Raw genomic sequence first — 18,395 nt, 5'->3', positions numbered from 1 at the left:
AACACACTTCAAGATTGACTGTACATTGACAGTTCTGAGAAATGCTTGTACATTCTTTTGAGGCTGTCAAGCACCAGCATGAAGGGTCCCAGCTGCTGTCCTCATGCTGTGTGCTCGGCTCTGCTCAAACCCACAGTACACATTCCTCACTGACTCACCAACCTTGTTTCTGTGTATGTGTGTGTGTGTGTGTGTCCATATGTGTGTGTATGTGTTCATCTCTCTACCTCTTTAAGTCTAGTCTTCTTCCCTCACACAGCTTAGGCCTGTGTGTGTGTGTGTGTGTGTGTGTGTGTGTGTGTGTGTGTGTGTTGTCTGTCATATAAACAAGTCAATGACTCAGTCCATTATATAATACAGTCTGCCCAGCCACTGCTTTAACTGCCAGTCAAAACACCCAGTCCACCCTGTTGCAGTCTGTTAAGAGGAAGTGCCACTTTATCACCAGCTTAAGTTCAAACTGAATCAAGAATTGTGGATATTTTTTCTGGTTGTGTTTCTTTTAAACACACAGCTATACACAATAACTGTTTGCTTCACTGTTTTAACCCACAAACCAGCATGGAGATAAAAGGATTGTTTTTTTTTCCTCACTGTACCCACATACACAAACACACACTTGTGCCTGCATCATTTCCTACCACAAACTGAAAACAGGTTTCACCTGCTGATGTCATAAGACCTCGCCTTTGTCAATCTTAAGCAACGTCAAGCCACACCCAAAACTTGTCTCTAGGCTTTCACACACTCATACAGAAACACACACATAGAAAAAAACAACTGATCCACACATTTGTGGTATCAGTGTAATATAGCATGTTTGTTTTTTAAATGTCAGGCGTTGCTTTCAACCATGCTGTTTTCTCTACCACCTTTATTTTTTCCTGTATACAGTTACACCTCTTTTTATTGTATTTGCACTCTCTGTGTCTCCTCCTCATCCCTCCTGGGTTACCATCTTGTAACACATCAGTCATCGACAGAACTGTAGCTATTTTCATGTCATTACTTTTCTTTTGTGTTTCCAAATGCTTTGCTCTCCCCTGAGGAATGAGCATGCGAGTGTACATGAAGAGCAGTTCTTGAGTAAATGACAGCACATGTGTCGGTGTTGGAGTCACAGGGTTTTGACCCAGTTAGCATCACAAAGAGGGTGTTGGCGCTTTTAATGTCTTGATGACAGATTGAGGGCCACTCATAGGAAAGGGAACAGAGACCAGGATTGTTATTAAAAATTTGTTTGCCATGTTGGGCTGTTGGCCACATTTTGCTCCCCTTTTCTCAATAACTGCAGTTTGCTTGTATAGTTATTAAGAGCTATAACAAAGCCACAAGACCAGATGGAGAACTCAGCACCTGTCATAAATGACAAAGCTCTTGAGGAGGAATAATCTGATGCTTCAGTGTGTGTGTATCCTGTACATGTGTACTGGAAACAAACTGAAGGTCCTAAATTTGGGACTTTCCACAAGGTCAAACAACAGCAAAGATGACAGAGCATCTTGTGCATTTGTGAAGTTGAAATGATGAAGTGACAGTGCACTGTCACTGTCACCTGACAGGTGTGACTTGCCAAACCTGATCAGCATTTTTAAGGGACATGCCACCTGTCTACTGTTCATGTTCATTGGGGAATTTGATTACAAGGGCAGTCTGTTTGCTCTTGAGTCATTATACATTTTGATTCACATTACAACTTTTGCAATCATGGCCACAATAACTTTCTGCCAGAATTTGATGAGTCTATAATTTGATAAGTCCACCAGCATGAACAACATACTGAGCTATAAAGAATAATAGTGGTCTGTCATTAGAATTGCACTGTTCAGCTACTCTGCCACAATTGCCAGTGTTAGTGAGCCACAGTTAATCCCTGTAAAACCACATACATACTTCATATCTGTGGGTTGTATTTACTTATCATCTGCAGCACCAGTGATGCTCTCGTATGCATTAAAGTAACCTCTGCTAATATAGCAACCTGTGTGCCAAAGGTTTTCTGTAAGTGAACCATGGATGGTGTGATTTGAATAGGAGTTTTTAGAGATGTAGACACTTTTTGGGGACAGCTGTGTTCCCTACATGTGTGTTTCCCCCCTTTTTGCAAAGAGGATCTAGAATGTGCCATATGAACATGATCTTGTGTTTTTACCATCCATGTGAAAAGCATGCACGCGCGCACACACACACACACACACACACACACACACACACACACATATGCACACTGCCATCCCATTACATCTTTACACCTCCATACTGCTCACACACTTTACAAAAGAGTCTTTCAAATGAGAGGAGTGAGTAACAGTATAGACAGTGTGTGTGTGAGAGAGAGAGATTGTGGGAGAGTTACAGATATGGTCCTATGTGTTTGTGTGTGTGTGCCTGTGTGTGTCAATAGTGTTGTAGTGGGAAATACAAAGTGTATGTGAGAGAGAGGAGGAGAGCTGAAGGACTGAACTGAGGATAGAGGAGTTTCTGTGTCTCTTGCTGTATTTTCTCTCCTATCACTGTTTTAGTGTCTTATTTATTTAGATCTCCTATTCCTGTTTGATTTTGTCATGATACAAATATCTAGAAAGTGTAAATATACTTTACACCTGTACATTTATTACATATGCATACATGTACATGCCCCATGTATGTCTGTGTTTTTCACACACAAATGTGTACCTGTTCACTAATCTTCTCAAAATCTAAGATATACATACAATAATGTTCAATGTAAAGTGTAGTACCAAATGTATGTGCAAGCAAAAATGTAAAATAAAACAATAGCAGAAGTTCAACCAGACCTGACATTGTTTCTCCAGGGCCTTTTTTCAAATCAGTGCACTTCTCTCTTTCTCTGTGGTAACTCCCAACTCATTTAGCAAATATTTTTGCTTCCGTCTTTTCTCAAGGTCACCGGTGTTCCCGATTGTCTCAGCATCCGGGGTCATAGCCTATCTTCAAGTCCATCATCCTGCCATAAACACTACACTATCTTCCAATCATTCATTTAAAATGTCATGGCATCGTGGTTGATAAATTTCCCAGATGATTAAGTAATGAATCCTTATCATCTAAATGGTGGTTGAACTGTTACAGAAATGCTGTTTGTCATTTATCTGCTACAACAATCATTTTCTGTGTGCTTTGAAATCTGTCACAGACACGTCTAAGACGAATCCACAGCAGCAGTACTGAACAACCTCACAGGGTCTTAAGCACTAACGTGTGACCATGAAGTAAAATATGCAGCAAAATTCAACTTTGTTGACCCAATTTAAAGGGAAAAAAAGACAATCAGAGTGGGTGTACAACTGCTGCTCTGTCATGCAGCTGCAACACATTTGTGAACCCTGAAAAAGAAACAAAATATTCAAATTCTCTTTGTGTCAGTTCTTGCGTAGTATTATCATTCTAGCCAAGACACATCTGTGAAACTCCCTTCTTCGCTCATTCTGATCTCTCCCTCTTTTTCTCCATATGTGTGTGTGTGTGTGTGTGTGTTGTTCCAGCAATGCAGCCAAGAACATACTTTTCCTTTTAAAGAAACAGTCGAGAGACATGGAGTTACAGAGAAAGCGTAGGGCAAGATACTTCCATGGCATACAGATAGAAAAGGTAGGGCTAATGCTAGACACAGAGGTGTTATCAGCTGGGTCTGGCATGTAGCAACACTCAGGGATAAGGGAAGATAGTGGCACAACATCAAAGAGACAGACTGTATAATGAAGTAGAAGACGATGATTGATAGATTCCAAATATTCTTACCTCTGATAATGAATTAATGTGACAGTTACAAAGAATCTGGAGGTTACAGTGAAATACTGTGATTGATATCTGCTCCCTGCTTAGGTTGTGTAGAATACAGTGAATATTCTACTTGTAGATTAAGACTTGTGCTACATATTTTTGCAAAGATAGACCTTCCTTAGTCACGTAATGGAACATAACAGCAGAAATACCTGGTTTTAATAAAAAAAATTGTAGTACCTTTTAAATGAAATTCAATAAAGTTCTTCTTATCTTACACTGGGCCACCTGGATGGTTTCCCAATGCCTTATCTTAACTCTCAAAGGCACTGTGAGGTACAGTCTTCAGCCTATCATCTCTGTAAGACTTCTATCTTTAAGTTTGCCACGTGATTTTCTCAGAAACCAGAGGAACAAGGCCAACCTGAAACAAGGGCCATATATTCCTTGAGCCCTGCAGCAGTAAGGGCTTTTCCTCTGTCAGGGTTAAAGGATGATAAATGAGGGTGAAGTGCCCTGAAGCCAGTAAAGTGGAATACCAAGTTAGAGCGTGAGTTAGTTTATTACTGATCATTTATCATTTGAATTCAGTTAGCGTGATGTTTTGATGAAAAAAACATGTTGCCAAAGTGCTGACATGAACAGATTAAAAAAAATAATGCATGTAGTTAGATGAATACTAGAAAAGAATGGTATGTACTATATGAAAGAACTAGTTACAGATGACAGAAATAGAATAAGACATACTTCATACGAATCATACAAATACGAATCAGAAAAAGAAATTGAGGACATTTGGTGTATTATGGTATGGAGCAAAAAAGAAAGACATACATCCAAAAAAAAGAAAAAAAAAAAGATGTTGCTTAATGTCATATATTCTTCTGCCAGCACTGCAAGATAGATTTTACGAGAGTTTCAGTAAACTTGTCTCTTGAGTGGGAAAGAAAGGCTGGAATATCTACAGAAAATTCCATTGAATTTCCCTATGGAAAACAAAGAAAAAGTGGTGAAATGTTATCAGAATAATCTTGATAACTGCTGTAGATGCTTTAAAATATGATTTTAATATATACTGGAATGGGAGAAAAATTATGACTCACTCACAGATTACTGTTTTTGCAGCTATAGAATTATCTTCTTTTGAATAGTTTTGGAGGAGCATTCCCACAATCAGAGTCATAAATCTTGAGTTTTGCAGGAAGCTGTCAGAATGCATTTAAAGATATTCATCTCTTTTTCCTCTGCTCTCTTTGTCTCCTTTTCTCCACTGCTGTTTCTCACAGGCAACAAAAATCTCGAGAGGCTTTTTTATGCTGCATAGTATCAACTTAAGACATTCATGGGCCAATTTCATAGAAATCAGTTTCTAAAACTTAACAAGTTCCCTCTATAATGTGACAATTATAACACTGTTGATGTACATTTTCAATTTTCTTTGTGTTTTTTCTGGATTTTTTTTCCCACCTAAAATCTAATTTAAGGACAGTTTGTAAACTTTAGGGGCAGTTTCGCCCCTGAGCCGGAGCTCATTTCCTGGCAGTTGCTTCAGCCTGCAAGCTCAGAACATTTTGTTTCATTTGTTTCATTTTCCAAGTGTGGCTTCCCGTCTATCCCTCCCCGCTCATTCTTCTGCCTCTCTTTAACCTGGCCCCATTTCCGTGTGAGAAGGAAGAGCGCTGGTGCTCTGGAAAAAACTGGAAAGGAAATGGGGGAGGGGGGGGGGGTTGTTGAGAAATAGTACTACTTCAGAGAAATTTATTCAGAACCTCAGTGGGAAGTGATATGCTGGAGAAAAGGGAAAATATATGTGAAATAGATGAAGGATTGCTAGAAACTGATATGATCAGCTGTGTCTGCTCATTCAAGTCAGCTCTATTCTATAACAACAGTATTGCCCAATTTTGAACAGTGATAAGAAGGCTGAAGGGTTGGGGCTCTGCAGATCAATGATTTCCTGTAACTCAGATAATCTACGTCAACACACATAGTGTACAACTACTGTTGTACATCCACTATTCTGTTTCTGAACTCAGAAATAGGCAACACGCTAGACGAAGCAGCTTTCCACTCAATCCTAATCAATAGTTACTCTTCCTCGTAGCTGTTTGTGAGGTAATTTCTGCTCACTTGGTCCCAACGACCTTAGACCTTAGATGTTACACCATATGTAATACCCCCACTGGAAACTCTCAGCTAACATCAGATGGCATTTGTTCACTTTTGCTACAGTTTTGTTTGTTCTTCCTTTGACCTGGTGGATGAAATTTGTTTCTTGGGTGTTGTCAGCAGTGCTGAAATCTGGCTGTGCCCTTCCAGCTTTGGCAAGAGAACACCGTGATTAAACAGTCCCAAAAATAAAACCCCAAAACATCTGCGGAGTTCTTGCAACTTAATGTGGTACACAGTGGACACAGGACCAAAGCTGGACGGCAGCCATGTGGCAGCCTGCTTTATTTGTGGTGGAATCAGTGTAGATCTGCTGCAGGGAAAACACCTCCACATTGAATGAGTCATAATGTAGTGACGGGCATAGATATCTCTTCACAACACACTGTGGTGACCTTGAACGGAGAGAGAACCTGCAGCACATGCGCACGCACACACACACACACATGCAGGGGTAGGTCACTTGCTGATAAAGCATTTGCTGTGCCAATATGCTGAGGTTTTCAAAGCATAACTCAGTATTTGAAACATATTTACCCAGAGAAAGTCAGGCTCTGTGATGGCTTTTTATTACTATTATTATGTTTGCACTTGGAGGAATGGAAACAGCCAGATTAGCCCTTTTGTAAATCTAGGGGATAGAGAAGCAGCTCCTCTCAAAAGCCAAAAAGCTCATGGCATTACTCTGTACCCAGTATCTTAGCATTACCATTCATCTGTTTCAATGTGTGCAAAATTCTAATGGCTATATGGATTCTGAAACAATTTGTCTACACAACAAAGATTTGGTAAACAAAAAGTAGGAAATATGGTTAGATTTCTCACTCAGTCACCCCACAAACATGACATGTTTAACTGAAACTGAAGCCAAACAACCTCAGCTAATTTAATTAGAACCTTAGCACTGGTACACCAAATAGAACATGTTGTGCAAAAAACAGACGCAGACCCTTTTAAATGCTTTAACCATGAATCGTAACTGTGACTTGTTGCAAAACCACTCAGAAAACACTGTCTTGCAACACAGCTCAGACCATTTTCTTCTCCATTTCATCAACTGACCAAAAAAATAAAAAGTTCTGATGTACATCTGTGTGTATTCAGATCAGGAGATAAAATCAGCTGCAAGACAGAATTAGAATCGTTTCATGCCCCAGTCCTCCTGGTCAGTGTGTGAAGGATTGTGGCATAAAGATGACGTGAGATTTTCTCTTTCTTTTTTTTTCTTCCCGCATCTGTTAAGTGCCTGTTTGTTCCTGAGGGGGAAAAACTTCACACTGAGAAATTTGTTTGGGATGTGGATGAGAAATGTATAACTCTGCAGAGAAAACACCCTGTCAGAACAGAAACACATGTGCGCGCGCGCACACACACACACACACACACACACACTCATACATTCCAGATTTTACTCTGTTATAAGAAACCACCACTTCTGACTCCCCTGAGTTCTGTGCAGTGCTGATAAACTACTTTTACGTTTCGTGCTGGGAAACACAAGCATTAATTGTGATATCATCTTAGATTGTAGTCACAGTAAGAATTTAGCATAGACTATGAATTATTTCTATTTTCATTTGAACATCTGTCTTTTGACCAGAGTTTGGCCCACAGCAGAAATTCCTCCAAAACCACACTTCTGCATTGGTAGAGGAAGCAAGACAGATATTTCCGCATTATTTATGAGCTGTGCAAAATAAAAAAAAGGAAAAATTACAGCAGGTTTTGGACTCAAAAACTGTGATAAAGTGAATTAAGTGTGTGTTTTGCACATTTTGCTGTATTTTACTATTGCTGCATTGTGCCTGATCAAGCCTTGAGAAAAACACCCTGCAGAAACAAGTTTAACCAGTCCAGCGTCATGCTAATGTGTGCCACAGGCTACACCTTAGTGCTGCGTACATTTTTAACCCTTTGATAACCTCAGACCAGGTTCATCTGAGAGTGGAAAAGTCCAAGCTTCAAAATGAAGGTGACCTGTGCCACTGGGTCAACTAGAGTTCATATTGCAGCTAAGATTCTTTTTTATGTATTACCTTGTAATGTTTTGTTCATGTAGACGTTATGATTCATAATTTAACGTTGTGCCAAGTTGCTCTGGTCTTCTATGATGTCTTTATCTTTTCTCCTTTTTGTTCTCTCACTCAGTTATTCCTCTGATGCTCCTTGCCTTTGTTCTTTTTCTGCACAAAGTTCTATAACTAGGTATATAAATTAATTAGCTGGACATTACTTTTGAAACTCTGTTTTTAAATGAACTGTACAAAAAACATTAATATTCTATTATTTCTATCCGAATAGGCTGGAGTGAAGCGAAGTTGGAGCTGATGCCACTGGCCACAGTATTTACTTCAAAGAGGGCCCAACACTACCAGCACTTCCAGCCCTGGCTTTTCTAAGTGAAATCAGGTAAAACAAGATAAAAGTCGATCCGAAGTATCCTCAATTTACTCTCTTAATCATGCCTCGTTTCATTACCCCTGTTTATACAACACTCTAAATTCAGAATAGTATCACAATTTCTTGATGATAATTAACAGTCAACCTTAAGAAAACAAAATTAGAAAAGAACATAACAGAAACCATTTGAGATAAATGTGCACAGTAGGAGAGAAGAGAAGATAATAATGATCCTGGAAATAGGCCTGGTCAGGTGATTGATTTGTGGGAATAAGAATCAGTTCAACACTTGAGAAAGGAAAACACCAGACCAGGATTGCCAAATGACAGTTATGTGTTTCCCTTTTGCTCCTCGGCACTGACACATACAGAAAAAATTTTGACCAGTCATCACCTGCTGCATTTTGCCAGATTACTGGTAATGGCGTTCATAATATACTCATCATATGGACTGATGTAAACAGAAAGACAAGTGAATGTTTCAACATGTGGGGATTTCTCAAAGTTCTCAACCACACTACTAAAACCTACATCACAGTGCTGCAGGGAAAAGAGTGTGTGACTTTTTACAAAATATAAGTTGTTTTATACTATTTTGGTTGCCTTTTTAACATCTGGAGAACAGTTAACAGGCATTGTTTGTGTCAAATAAACTCATAAACTAAGCTCCAGCAGTGGAGGTTTTGGAGCTTGCTGTTTACTTGCTTTTTTACTCTGTAACTTTAGCCAGAAGTTTGTGCTCTCAGCTACAGAGTTTGTCCCTTTAAAGTCAGGCGACCCTCATGGTAACGTATGTGTTTGCACGTTCACAGTGCTGTGTGTGTTTCCAAAGTCCACCGCTGCTAACAAATTATCCTGCAGAGAAACCTCCTTATCTGTAAAAAGACATATACACGATAAAGATGTAGACACTGTGTACCTGCTTCTCTATATATAAATACTGTATTAGGAGAGTCAGGTACTTTCCCCAATCACAATGTCAACATGAGTTTAAACCACTTACTCACCCTCTCTCTCCCCCCTTCACAACCACCCTTCCAACTCTGTCCCTCTATCCTGATGAATCACCGGATTAATTCAGAAGCATGAGCAGCCTGGGCACATCACATTTCTGCAGCGGCCATGTTATCTCTAAAAACCTGCATGATCCGGGGCTGTTGCTAAGTAACTGTTGAACCTGTGCCCGCTTATGTGTGCAATGTTTGGCATGTCACCATAGCAATGTTATGGAGGGCAAGGTTAAATATTTGCAAAGTATCACTTATTAGAGGCGCAGGCTGGTCAGACTGTGTCCGTCAGGGGCTTTAGGTGAAACTGGGCCCAGGATAGAGGGATAAAGGAAATGAAAAATGAGAGGCAATAGAAACTAAATGAGAGGAGTTATGTTGTAAATTCTGGCATCAACCACTAAAAAGATCACATATTTCAGAATTAAAATCAAATTTTAGAGGAGGTCAATGACTTATGAACACCACATCTTTTATATACCATGCAATATTACCATCATCACAGTCATGAGCATCAATTTTCTTTCAGCAAAATGGAAACCTTAGCGGCTCCTGGCTGTCTTCTGTGTATGTTGACCTCACCTGGCAGTCACCATGAGCCATATGATAATGACTTGGCAGTTTGCAGCCATCCAGGGTGAGTCACACCCTGAAAAGTTCCCTTCACTTCCCTTCCTACTGGGACAGAATAGCTCCTGCTGTCTCTTTAGAAAGGAAACCCTGAGGGATGAAAATATATAAACACAATAAATACAATTTCCTTTTAGCGTTGTTACAAAGGTTATGTTGTCAGAAAGCTGACTGTGGGGGAAATTATTACATTGCTTTAAACAATATAACTACAACACATTGAATTAATAACCTATAGTATTGTATATATTTCTAAACATGGAATAATATATAAATATAATTCTAAACTTAAATAATCTGATTAATCAGCAGGCAGATTAGTGCTCACTTTTTCAACATCATTAGAATCAAGCTGCAATCTGGTACATTTAGTCAAGTACTGTATAGTTTTCAATAACTTGTACTTTGTTCAGCTATTTCCATTTTATGTTACTTCAGGCTTCACTAATTCAGAGAGAAATACAATGTACTTTCTATTCCACTACATTTACTCGGCAGTTAGATTCAGTTTTGACTTTGCTGATTAAGATTTTACACTCAAACCATACGATCAGATCATAAAAGATCGCATGTTGCTAACAGATTAAACTACCCAACAATAAGGAGAAAGACTGTCTATATGTTTTCAACCACTGATCTAGTCCCCTGATAGTCCCCTGTTCAGTGTAATGTAGATACTATAGTTGATAAACACAGTCCTGTTTTAGTTAATGATCCATCTATACAGCCTAGTTACATTACACAGTGGCAGTGCACAGACGCTGTGCAAGCACTCTATAGGGATGTGGGATGTATTTTTTCTATGACCTGTGATAGCGTTTTCTTCTCTCTTTGGTTAATGATTTACAATAAAGACAGTATATTTATTTACATGCTAACATGTAGCATGTAAAGATGACATTTGGTCTTTATGATGTGAAGGTATGTGATAAGAGGAACTTCTTTGTGTTGTGTGTTTCTTCCTTATAGAGAGGAAAATTAAGCATGTACTGTAGTTAGTAGTTGCTTTTGAGGGTTTTGTGGCCTGGGCTTTCCAGCTCTCTAACAGTCTTCCTATACTATACCATCCCTAGACATTTTTATGATGAAATATACATAATTCATATAAGATTTTATAAAATAAGAGATTTTTGTTTAAGAGTTTAACCAATTGAGGTCTTCAATTATTATTCAAGTTATTTTTTTCTATGGATTAATCCCAGTCTTGTGACCTATCACCTCCATTTCTCATATTACAAATTTTCCCACAATCTACTCATACTTAAAACAGTCCCTTAAAACAAAACTGACGCAGCATTGTGTAATCATGTCCTAATATGTTAGAAAGCTGCATGTACACTGGTATGTCACTTTAAAAAAAAGAAACACCCAGCGGAAAACTTGGCATTAAGCATTCACTCTTAGTCACCAAGGGAAAAAAAACAACAACACAACAACCTGGAAGTCACCGTCAGCAGGAATGCTCCTTTAAGCTTGTGTTTGTGTGAGTATGCATGTGTGTGTGAGCCCCTCCCTGTTAAGAGTGACTTTCCATGTAACTGAAGCAAGACACAGAACAGAAACAAGTAGAACGAGGTAACCACAACACACACAGACACACACACACACACACACAAACATACACAATCACATACAAGAAAGCACAGACACACATATAACAAACACACATGTCATTGCAGCCATTTGCTTCCCTCACCTCTGCCCTAGCCTGAGGAAAATCTGAGGAAAAGTTAGAGAGAGAATTTTTCCACAACCTTGAGCCATCCCCGTAATACATTTTCCAGAGTATCTAATGCTGTCAGGTTTATATTTAGGGAAATTATTTATATCTAGCTGCAGTTATTAAAAGCTGAACATGAGAGGGCTGTTTGGCTTCGGTCAACCTGTCAGTGTGTCTGTCTGCGTAAGAGGCCTGTGACCTGGGCTGATGCCACATTATGGTGGGTGTAATTCTCACTAGAAGCTATAAGGACATATTCACAGTCTTTTGTCCCTCACAGGATAATTAATAAAAGAAAAAGGTACATTACATAATACATAATATTATTTAAAAAGGTAATGTGATTTAAAGAAATGAAAAAAACGAACTGGTTCATCAAATAAAAATGAGGCTAGTCCCTTTTTGAGCAGCAGACAGCATAGCTCATCCAAAAATGGTATTTCAGTGTATGTAAACTCAAGGCTCTGATATCATTAGTGAGATGGGTACATGAATGTGATGAGAACATGGACGTGTTCTGGCAGTAATGTGCAGTGAAACTATGGTTATCTCATACCTCAAAGTTTCTTGAAGCAGAAGTGGGAACTTACTTTGTACATTTACACTATTTACTTATGCAGCGTATTTAATTTTGATAGTCTGTTGCTTCATTTATGTACTTCCATTTTGTGAGAGTTTAGTTTCAGCCTGGTTGAACCAGTAAAAATCAGCCAAAAAAAATCAGTTGGACATGATCAAGTCATAGACTAATCACATTTCCATGACCTAAAGCAAAAATACCTACATCTTAGTAAGAAAAATAATATTTTGTTTAACTTTATTAAATATTTAAAAAGACACATCTTTGAACATCTATCCACTTGTGTATTTTGTGTTTTGGCCTCAGGCTGAGTTTCGCATTTTTCTGGTGGCATGCCTTATCAATTAGTAATTAATATTGCAGTGACTTTTTTTTAACACTTGCACAACACCTATTAAAACGTATCCTCTGTCATTACCAGGACTGAATATGACTCATTTGAGTGGGTGACTGACATATGCAGCAGCAGCAGCAGCACAGAAAATGATGTAGTCTCTAGATATGCTGATATCAGCACGACTGCCTTGTAGAAATGAAACGGAAGCTGATATGTATACTAACATCAGATAACACATTTATTTAATGGTCATTTATTAGACCCTCACCAGGTGAGGGGGGTTGTTTCTTTTAATCTTTCTGCCCCCATTTCCCTTCATATCTCACTGCTAATTCACAGTAATCTCTTATCATTCTGTATTCACCAAGCTTCTGATTTAATTATTAAATTGTCAACAGCAGCTCAGGTCTGGTCAAATAAACTGAGTCAGTGACACAGTTCTACACAGATAATAAAGCTACAGTATGCTGTATAATTGAATTAATGTGCTATAAGTGTATTTATAGACTACAAGAAAAGAGCATGTGACATTTTTATAGACTTGAAAGTCAGATGACAGTGGGTGAAAACAGCCCTTGTAATGTGTGAGTCCAGGAAATAACCCTGAGTGAGTGTGTATACAGTTACAAAATAACACAGGATCACATAACACATACACACGCTGACTGTGTTACTGTAACGTGTCCTCGTGGGGGGAGAATTCCTTCTCGTAGCATTCCTACAAGAGGGAGAACAAACAAACAAAAGAAAAAAACATAACCGCTGCAGGGCTCACCATAGTAACCACTCACTAACAATAATCTTCTGGCAATATTTTTTTTTTCTTTTTGTTTGTGAAGTTTATTTAAAGAGTGACAGCTTTATTTCCGCTGTGGGCAATAAAGTTAAAAGTGGGATGAGGGTGTGAATCTTCCATAAAAAACACTGTGTGATGGCATGTGACAAATCATGTTATGGATGTGAGATTTCTGAAGAGCAAAAACAAAGAAAAACCCCAGAGCTGCTGGATTAGTTTGTGTAAAATGGCACAATATGTACATTATGACATACAAAGCAAAGTCACAGGTCAAGTACTTTCTAGCATATAAATATTAAATGCGACTCCATTGTTGGTCTTAATTCTGTTTGTTTTACTCTCCACTGATCAATGCCTTTATTGATTAGCAGAGGGCCTTAAAGACTTATTTCAGTGCTCTGGTAGAATTTTGGCGCTCTTTTGTGATCATAACAGAAACCAGAGGAACTACGGGGAAAGTAGCTGCACGTATTCTGGTAAACATCAAGGTACAGTAACATAATCTCTCCTCTCTGTGGGTAAATCAATCAGAAACTATACAGTATGTGATAAGAGGGAAAGATGATTTTTAACACTTCCTGAAAACAGGCCATTAGTCATAGTCAGTGTATATACTGTAAACATATGGTTATGCGCTTGGGTAAGTTTGTAGGTGTTTAGTACAGAGAAGCCCTGCTCTACCTCTGCTGCCCCTGCTCTACTTTTGTGGGATGTGGGATGAGAAGGATCAGGTCTAAACAAACAACCACTCTTTGCCACTTCACATCTGGGTGCCTCTGATCCTGAAAAATTTCACAGAGCTGCAATGATTTATCACTCGGTGCAGAGAAAGACTGGACATGTTCAGAATTAGAATAAACATAAAAACACATCAAAAAACTGAAGACTACTGTACTTCCAAATGGAGAGGATGCATGAGGACTGTGTAAATCAGACACTTAGCTTTCACATGCCTGTAAAACTGAAACATTGCGCGCAGCGACCATAAAAATACAGTTTTCTTTCTTTCTTATTCTTTTTTTTTCTGTGTTGTTGTTTTACTACCCGCCCACTGAGCTCACTATGAAACTTGAGTCGGAGGGCGGGTCATCCGGGAACATAGCGAGTGGAAACTCCTCCCAAGGTTTCGGAATCTGTAATAAAAGCCGAGGCAGCGCTAACCCCGAAGTTAACCTGAGTGGACACGACGCAGATACAAAACTGTCAACCGTGGATCAGAGCTGAAACTTCTTCTTATTTTGGCCAAAGAGGTGCAGCATGTCCGAAATGCTTGACGACATCTTCACGAAGGTGGGTCCGACGTTTAAGAATTTTGCGTTTTGTTTTGGAAAGAAAAGGAAATAGGCTGGAGTTCGGTAGCTCTGTAACCCCTTTCCCAGACTTGTTTTTTCATTTTATTCCTTTGTGAATTACTGATTTGACAGAGAAACTCATTTTAAGCTTCGTTTAGTCACAGAGGCTTCTTTAGTTTAAAGAGCTGATGAGATAAGGGAAGGAGACAGTGTTGGGTTGTTTCTTTTTTCAATTTTCCAATATCAGAATATTCATGAAAAATAGTCAAACAGTCACAGTTACTTGTCATTTTATGATTGCATTTAAATGGAAGATTATGGTTGTATAACTTCTTGTGCAGTTTTTCAAAAAAAAAAAAAGAAAATGTTATTTGTTATATATGAAAAAAAATTAAAGATGCTACATGTGAACCTTTTAAAAAAATATGTGTATGGATGCCTGCATACTAACTTTCAATCATCTTATCACAGAACTTTCTGAACCTGGCCCTGGATGATGGCTTACTCCCACCACAGCCTCAACTCAAAGTCCCAGGGCAGAGTCGGCTGAACCGGTCAGCCTCCTTCTTCTCCTCCCCCTCCCCTCCTGAATCCTCAGGATCCCACAGCTTGAGCACTGAGCATGTCAACAGTGACGACAATGGCAGCCCTTTCTGGTCGACCAATATCTGGGGCCAGGCCCCCATCTCCAAACCAAAACAGCCCCACTTCAGGCCTGACCGTTCCATGAGCCTGACTGAGTCTAGCAGCAGCCTGCTGTCCTCCTTTGGGCAGCTGAAGAACATGGAGGCTTTTCCCTCGGGCCCTGCTACTACCACTGTGGCCCCCCCGCCAGGCTTCCCCCCCTCGTCTACCTTCCCCGCCCAGGTCCCGCCGGTGCTGTCCTCTAACCGTTACAAGACTGAGCTGTGCCGTGGCTTCCAGGAAACTGGCAGCTGCAAGTATGGCACTAAGTGCCAGTTTGCCCATGGAGAGTCAGAGCTGAGAGGACTGTACCGCCACCCTAAGTACAAGACGGAGCCCTGCAGAACCTTCTACAACTTTGGCTACTGCCCCTATGGCTCACGCTGCCACTTCATCCATGAGGAGAAAATCAGTGGAGGTCCATTGCCATCTGCAAAATTCTCTAATCAGAGGCAGCCAACTCCTGCAGCTCCCAGTGGCCAGAATCCATGCCGCCAGCTTCGCCAGAGTGTCAGCTTTGCTGGATTCCTGGGCTCCTCACGCAGCTCATCTCCTCCATTCCCTTCACCCTTTAATGATCCTAACCTGGGGTTCAGCCGCGCTCCCTCCGTTTCTCCACCTCCTGCTGACCTCCTCTCCCCAGTGTTCACCGACTCCCTGCAGCGGGAGGCAGCAGCATTCCAGTTTGGCAACCACCAGACCCGTGCCAGCACTGGGGACATCCACAACATTCCTCTCATCCTGGAGCCAAAGGCCTCGCGCTGTGTGTGCGGCCACGGAAATAACTTTAACAGTAACAACAGCAGAGTTTTCGCAAGCATGGAAGAGGATGGGCACCACCAGGATAGCAACATGTTGTTTCCTGGTGCTGGAGGCCACGGGGCATTCAACAAGGCTCCCACACTCCAGCGTTTCTCCTCCGAGGACTCCCTGGAGGACAGCTACAGCAGCTCCAGTGGAGGCTCCAGCGGAACCGAGTCTCCAACATTCGATGGATCGGCCAACAAGAGGCTCACTGTGTTCGAACGTCTGTCCCTGTCTGACTAAGTGGATCCAAAGGGAAAGAACAGAAGAGAACTGACGCTTAGTTAATTGTGTCTGTCTGTCTGGACTTTCTTCACAACCAGAACTGATCAGGACAAGTCAGCTTTAGATGACACAATAACACTTAAAAGTTCTTAATTTATGTTTGTAAAAATGGAACTTGCCTTGGACAAACTACACATACTGAGATTAGCACATCAAAATGTTATCAGAATCTATTTTTATACTAAAATATTGTGTAGCCTGTTAGACCTTTGTATATGGTCTTCCATTAGAGCTAACTTCTCTGCAGGTCTTGACAGTACCAGTAAATACTCTGGTTTGTAGTTACCGTAATTTGTTAGTTATAATCATTAATTCCAGTGCCTTAAAGATTCTCCCTGCCTCATAGGCTATTCACTCTCAGTGCCACCAACAGTATGTTTGAATCAGTAGCCTTAATCAGTGAGACTTGACATGTGTCATTGATGCCATTTTATCTGTGATATGCACTTTACAGCTAATTCAAACGGGAGAAAACCGTCAGATCTCCCAGTAGCATTCAACCAAAGCTTCATACTTCACTCTGCTCTGTGTGTGTGTGCAAATGAGTGTGTATGTGTGTCTGTAAATATGCATGTGTGGGTGTATGTGTTGTCATATTTCTGAGACCTGGGGTGCAAGCATACATGAGTTTCAGAATACGGAAAGATCAAAGTGTGCTAATAGAGGAACGTGCGTCAATGACTACAGACGTGAATGCCAGACACACTTTATTTGATTCAATTCTGTAGAACAGTTCTGTACGCTAATTTGTAAGTTGCACCCCATCTTTTATTGTGCCCTGTTTGTTTGACAGCCTGGTTCAGGGACTTTAACACCACAGTATTCCTTTTGGTCATTGGTTGCCTTGTGTTGTTTAACTTAAACTAATATATTTATTATGATATTTATTTGTGTTTAACGGAAAAAAAAATGTATTTTGTACTTTATTTATGGAGAAATATTTCAAGGTCTGTGAAATACCAATGTGAGATAAAACTAAATCTTATATTTTTGATTGTCTGGAAATGACAAATAAAATTCCGAATAAAGAAATGAATATATGCTGTTCGTTTTGACTCGTTTGTAATTGGTTGCTTGTTCATCTCATGTTCCAAGCATGCTTCCTGAGCAAAACATATTGACCACAATTATAGTTCAGCAAGCAAGTACACATTAATTATAACAAGCATCTTCACATGTACAGTTTAGAACCTTAAAAGACATTTGAGGGAAATTTAAGGGAAAAAATGAGGTTGTAATGATATAATACCTTGAATGTGGCATGTTATTAATACTAACACTCACTTTGGTTGATGCGTTGATTACAGTCAACAGTATTGGCCCTATGTTGTAAACAGTAAAGGAATCATTTTCAACCTCAAGGAATCTGTCTTAGATTTTAAGGGCAAAATCCAACTGCATTCTTTAATTATGGCAGATTTATTAATAGATTATTGTAACTAACATAATTTCACCTGGTGGTTGTCAAATGATTGAAGACTATGCAGAATACTACATGTCAGCTTCATACTGTTATTCATAAGGCCAAGAGTTAGGAACATTTCTGCTCTTCACATATGAGACTTCACATGTATTTATCTAACTATTCTATTGTATTACAAGTAACAGAAACCGAGGAGCAACCTGCCTCCTGTGGAGTACCTGTCCTTCTCTGTTTCTCTCTCCTGCTGTGTTTTGTGGCATACAGTGTCTCTGTTGTGTATACAGCACTGTATTTAGATTACCTCACGTACACACACCATCGCTCTACTTTTCACTCCCGGGTAAAAGCTGCAATGTTTTGAGAGCTGTTTTCAGTTATACTCCAAGCTGGTGTAACAAAATACCTTTAGGATCTTTACAAATACATTGCAGTTAATATGTGTCAAATTCAGCTGGTACCAAAGCTCTGTGATGGAGAAATCTAGAACATTATGGAATTTCCAGAAAATTCTTCATCATTCTGGT

At 39.7% G+C, this 18,395-nt stretch overlaps 1 protein-coding gene and 1 long non-coding RNA gene across 2 annotated transcripts; one reads left to right on the top strand and one right to left on the bottom strand.

Annotated features, from left to right (window-relative positions):
- Window positions 1-4,287: 4,287 nt before the first annotated feature.
- Window positions 4,288-10,423, bottom strand: LOC127139074 (uncharacterized). Its single transcript, XR_007808957.1, has 2 exons — window positions 9,903-10,423; window positions 4,288-5,441 (listed from the first exon to the last, which is right to left on the bottom strand). It is a non-coding gene; the product is annotated as an uncharacterized LOC127139074 (long non-coding RNA).
- A 4,085-nt stretch (window positions 10,424-14,508) lies between these two features.
- On the top strand, window positions 14,509-17,488 carry zgc:162730 (uncharacterized protein LOC564559 homolog). Its single transcript, XM_018684383.2, has 2 exons — window positions 14,509-14,673; window positions 15,147-17,488. Exons 1-2 carry the CDS (start codon window positions 14,641-14,643, stop codon window positions 16,404-16,406), a joined length of 1,293 nt encoding a protein of 430 aa, XP_018539899.1. The 5' UTR covers window positions 14,509-14,640; the 3' UTR covers window positions 16,407-17,488.
- Window positions 17,489-18,395: the final 907 nt, after the last annotated feature.

Source organism: Lates calcarifer, linkage group LG21 (assembly GCF_001640805.2).
Source record: "Lates calcarifer isolate ASB-BC8 linkage group LG21, TLL_Latcal_v3, whole genome shotgun sequence".
NCBI classification, from domain to species: domain Eukaryota; kingdom Metazoa; phylum Chordata; class Actinopteri; family Centropomidae; genus Lates; species Lates calcarifer.
This window is presented reverse-complemented; position numbering and strand designations above follow the sequence as displayed.

Coding starts and splice junctions, on each gene's coding strand:
- zgc:162730 (XM_018684383.2), top strand. CDS start 14,641: ATGTCCGAAATGCTTGACGACATCTTCACGAAG. Junction 14,674..15,146: donor TTGACGACATCTTCACGAAG/GTGGGTCCGACG, acceptor ATCTTATCACAG/AACTTTCTGAACCTGGCCCT.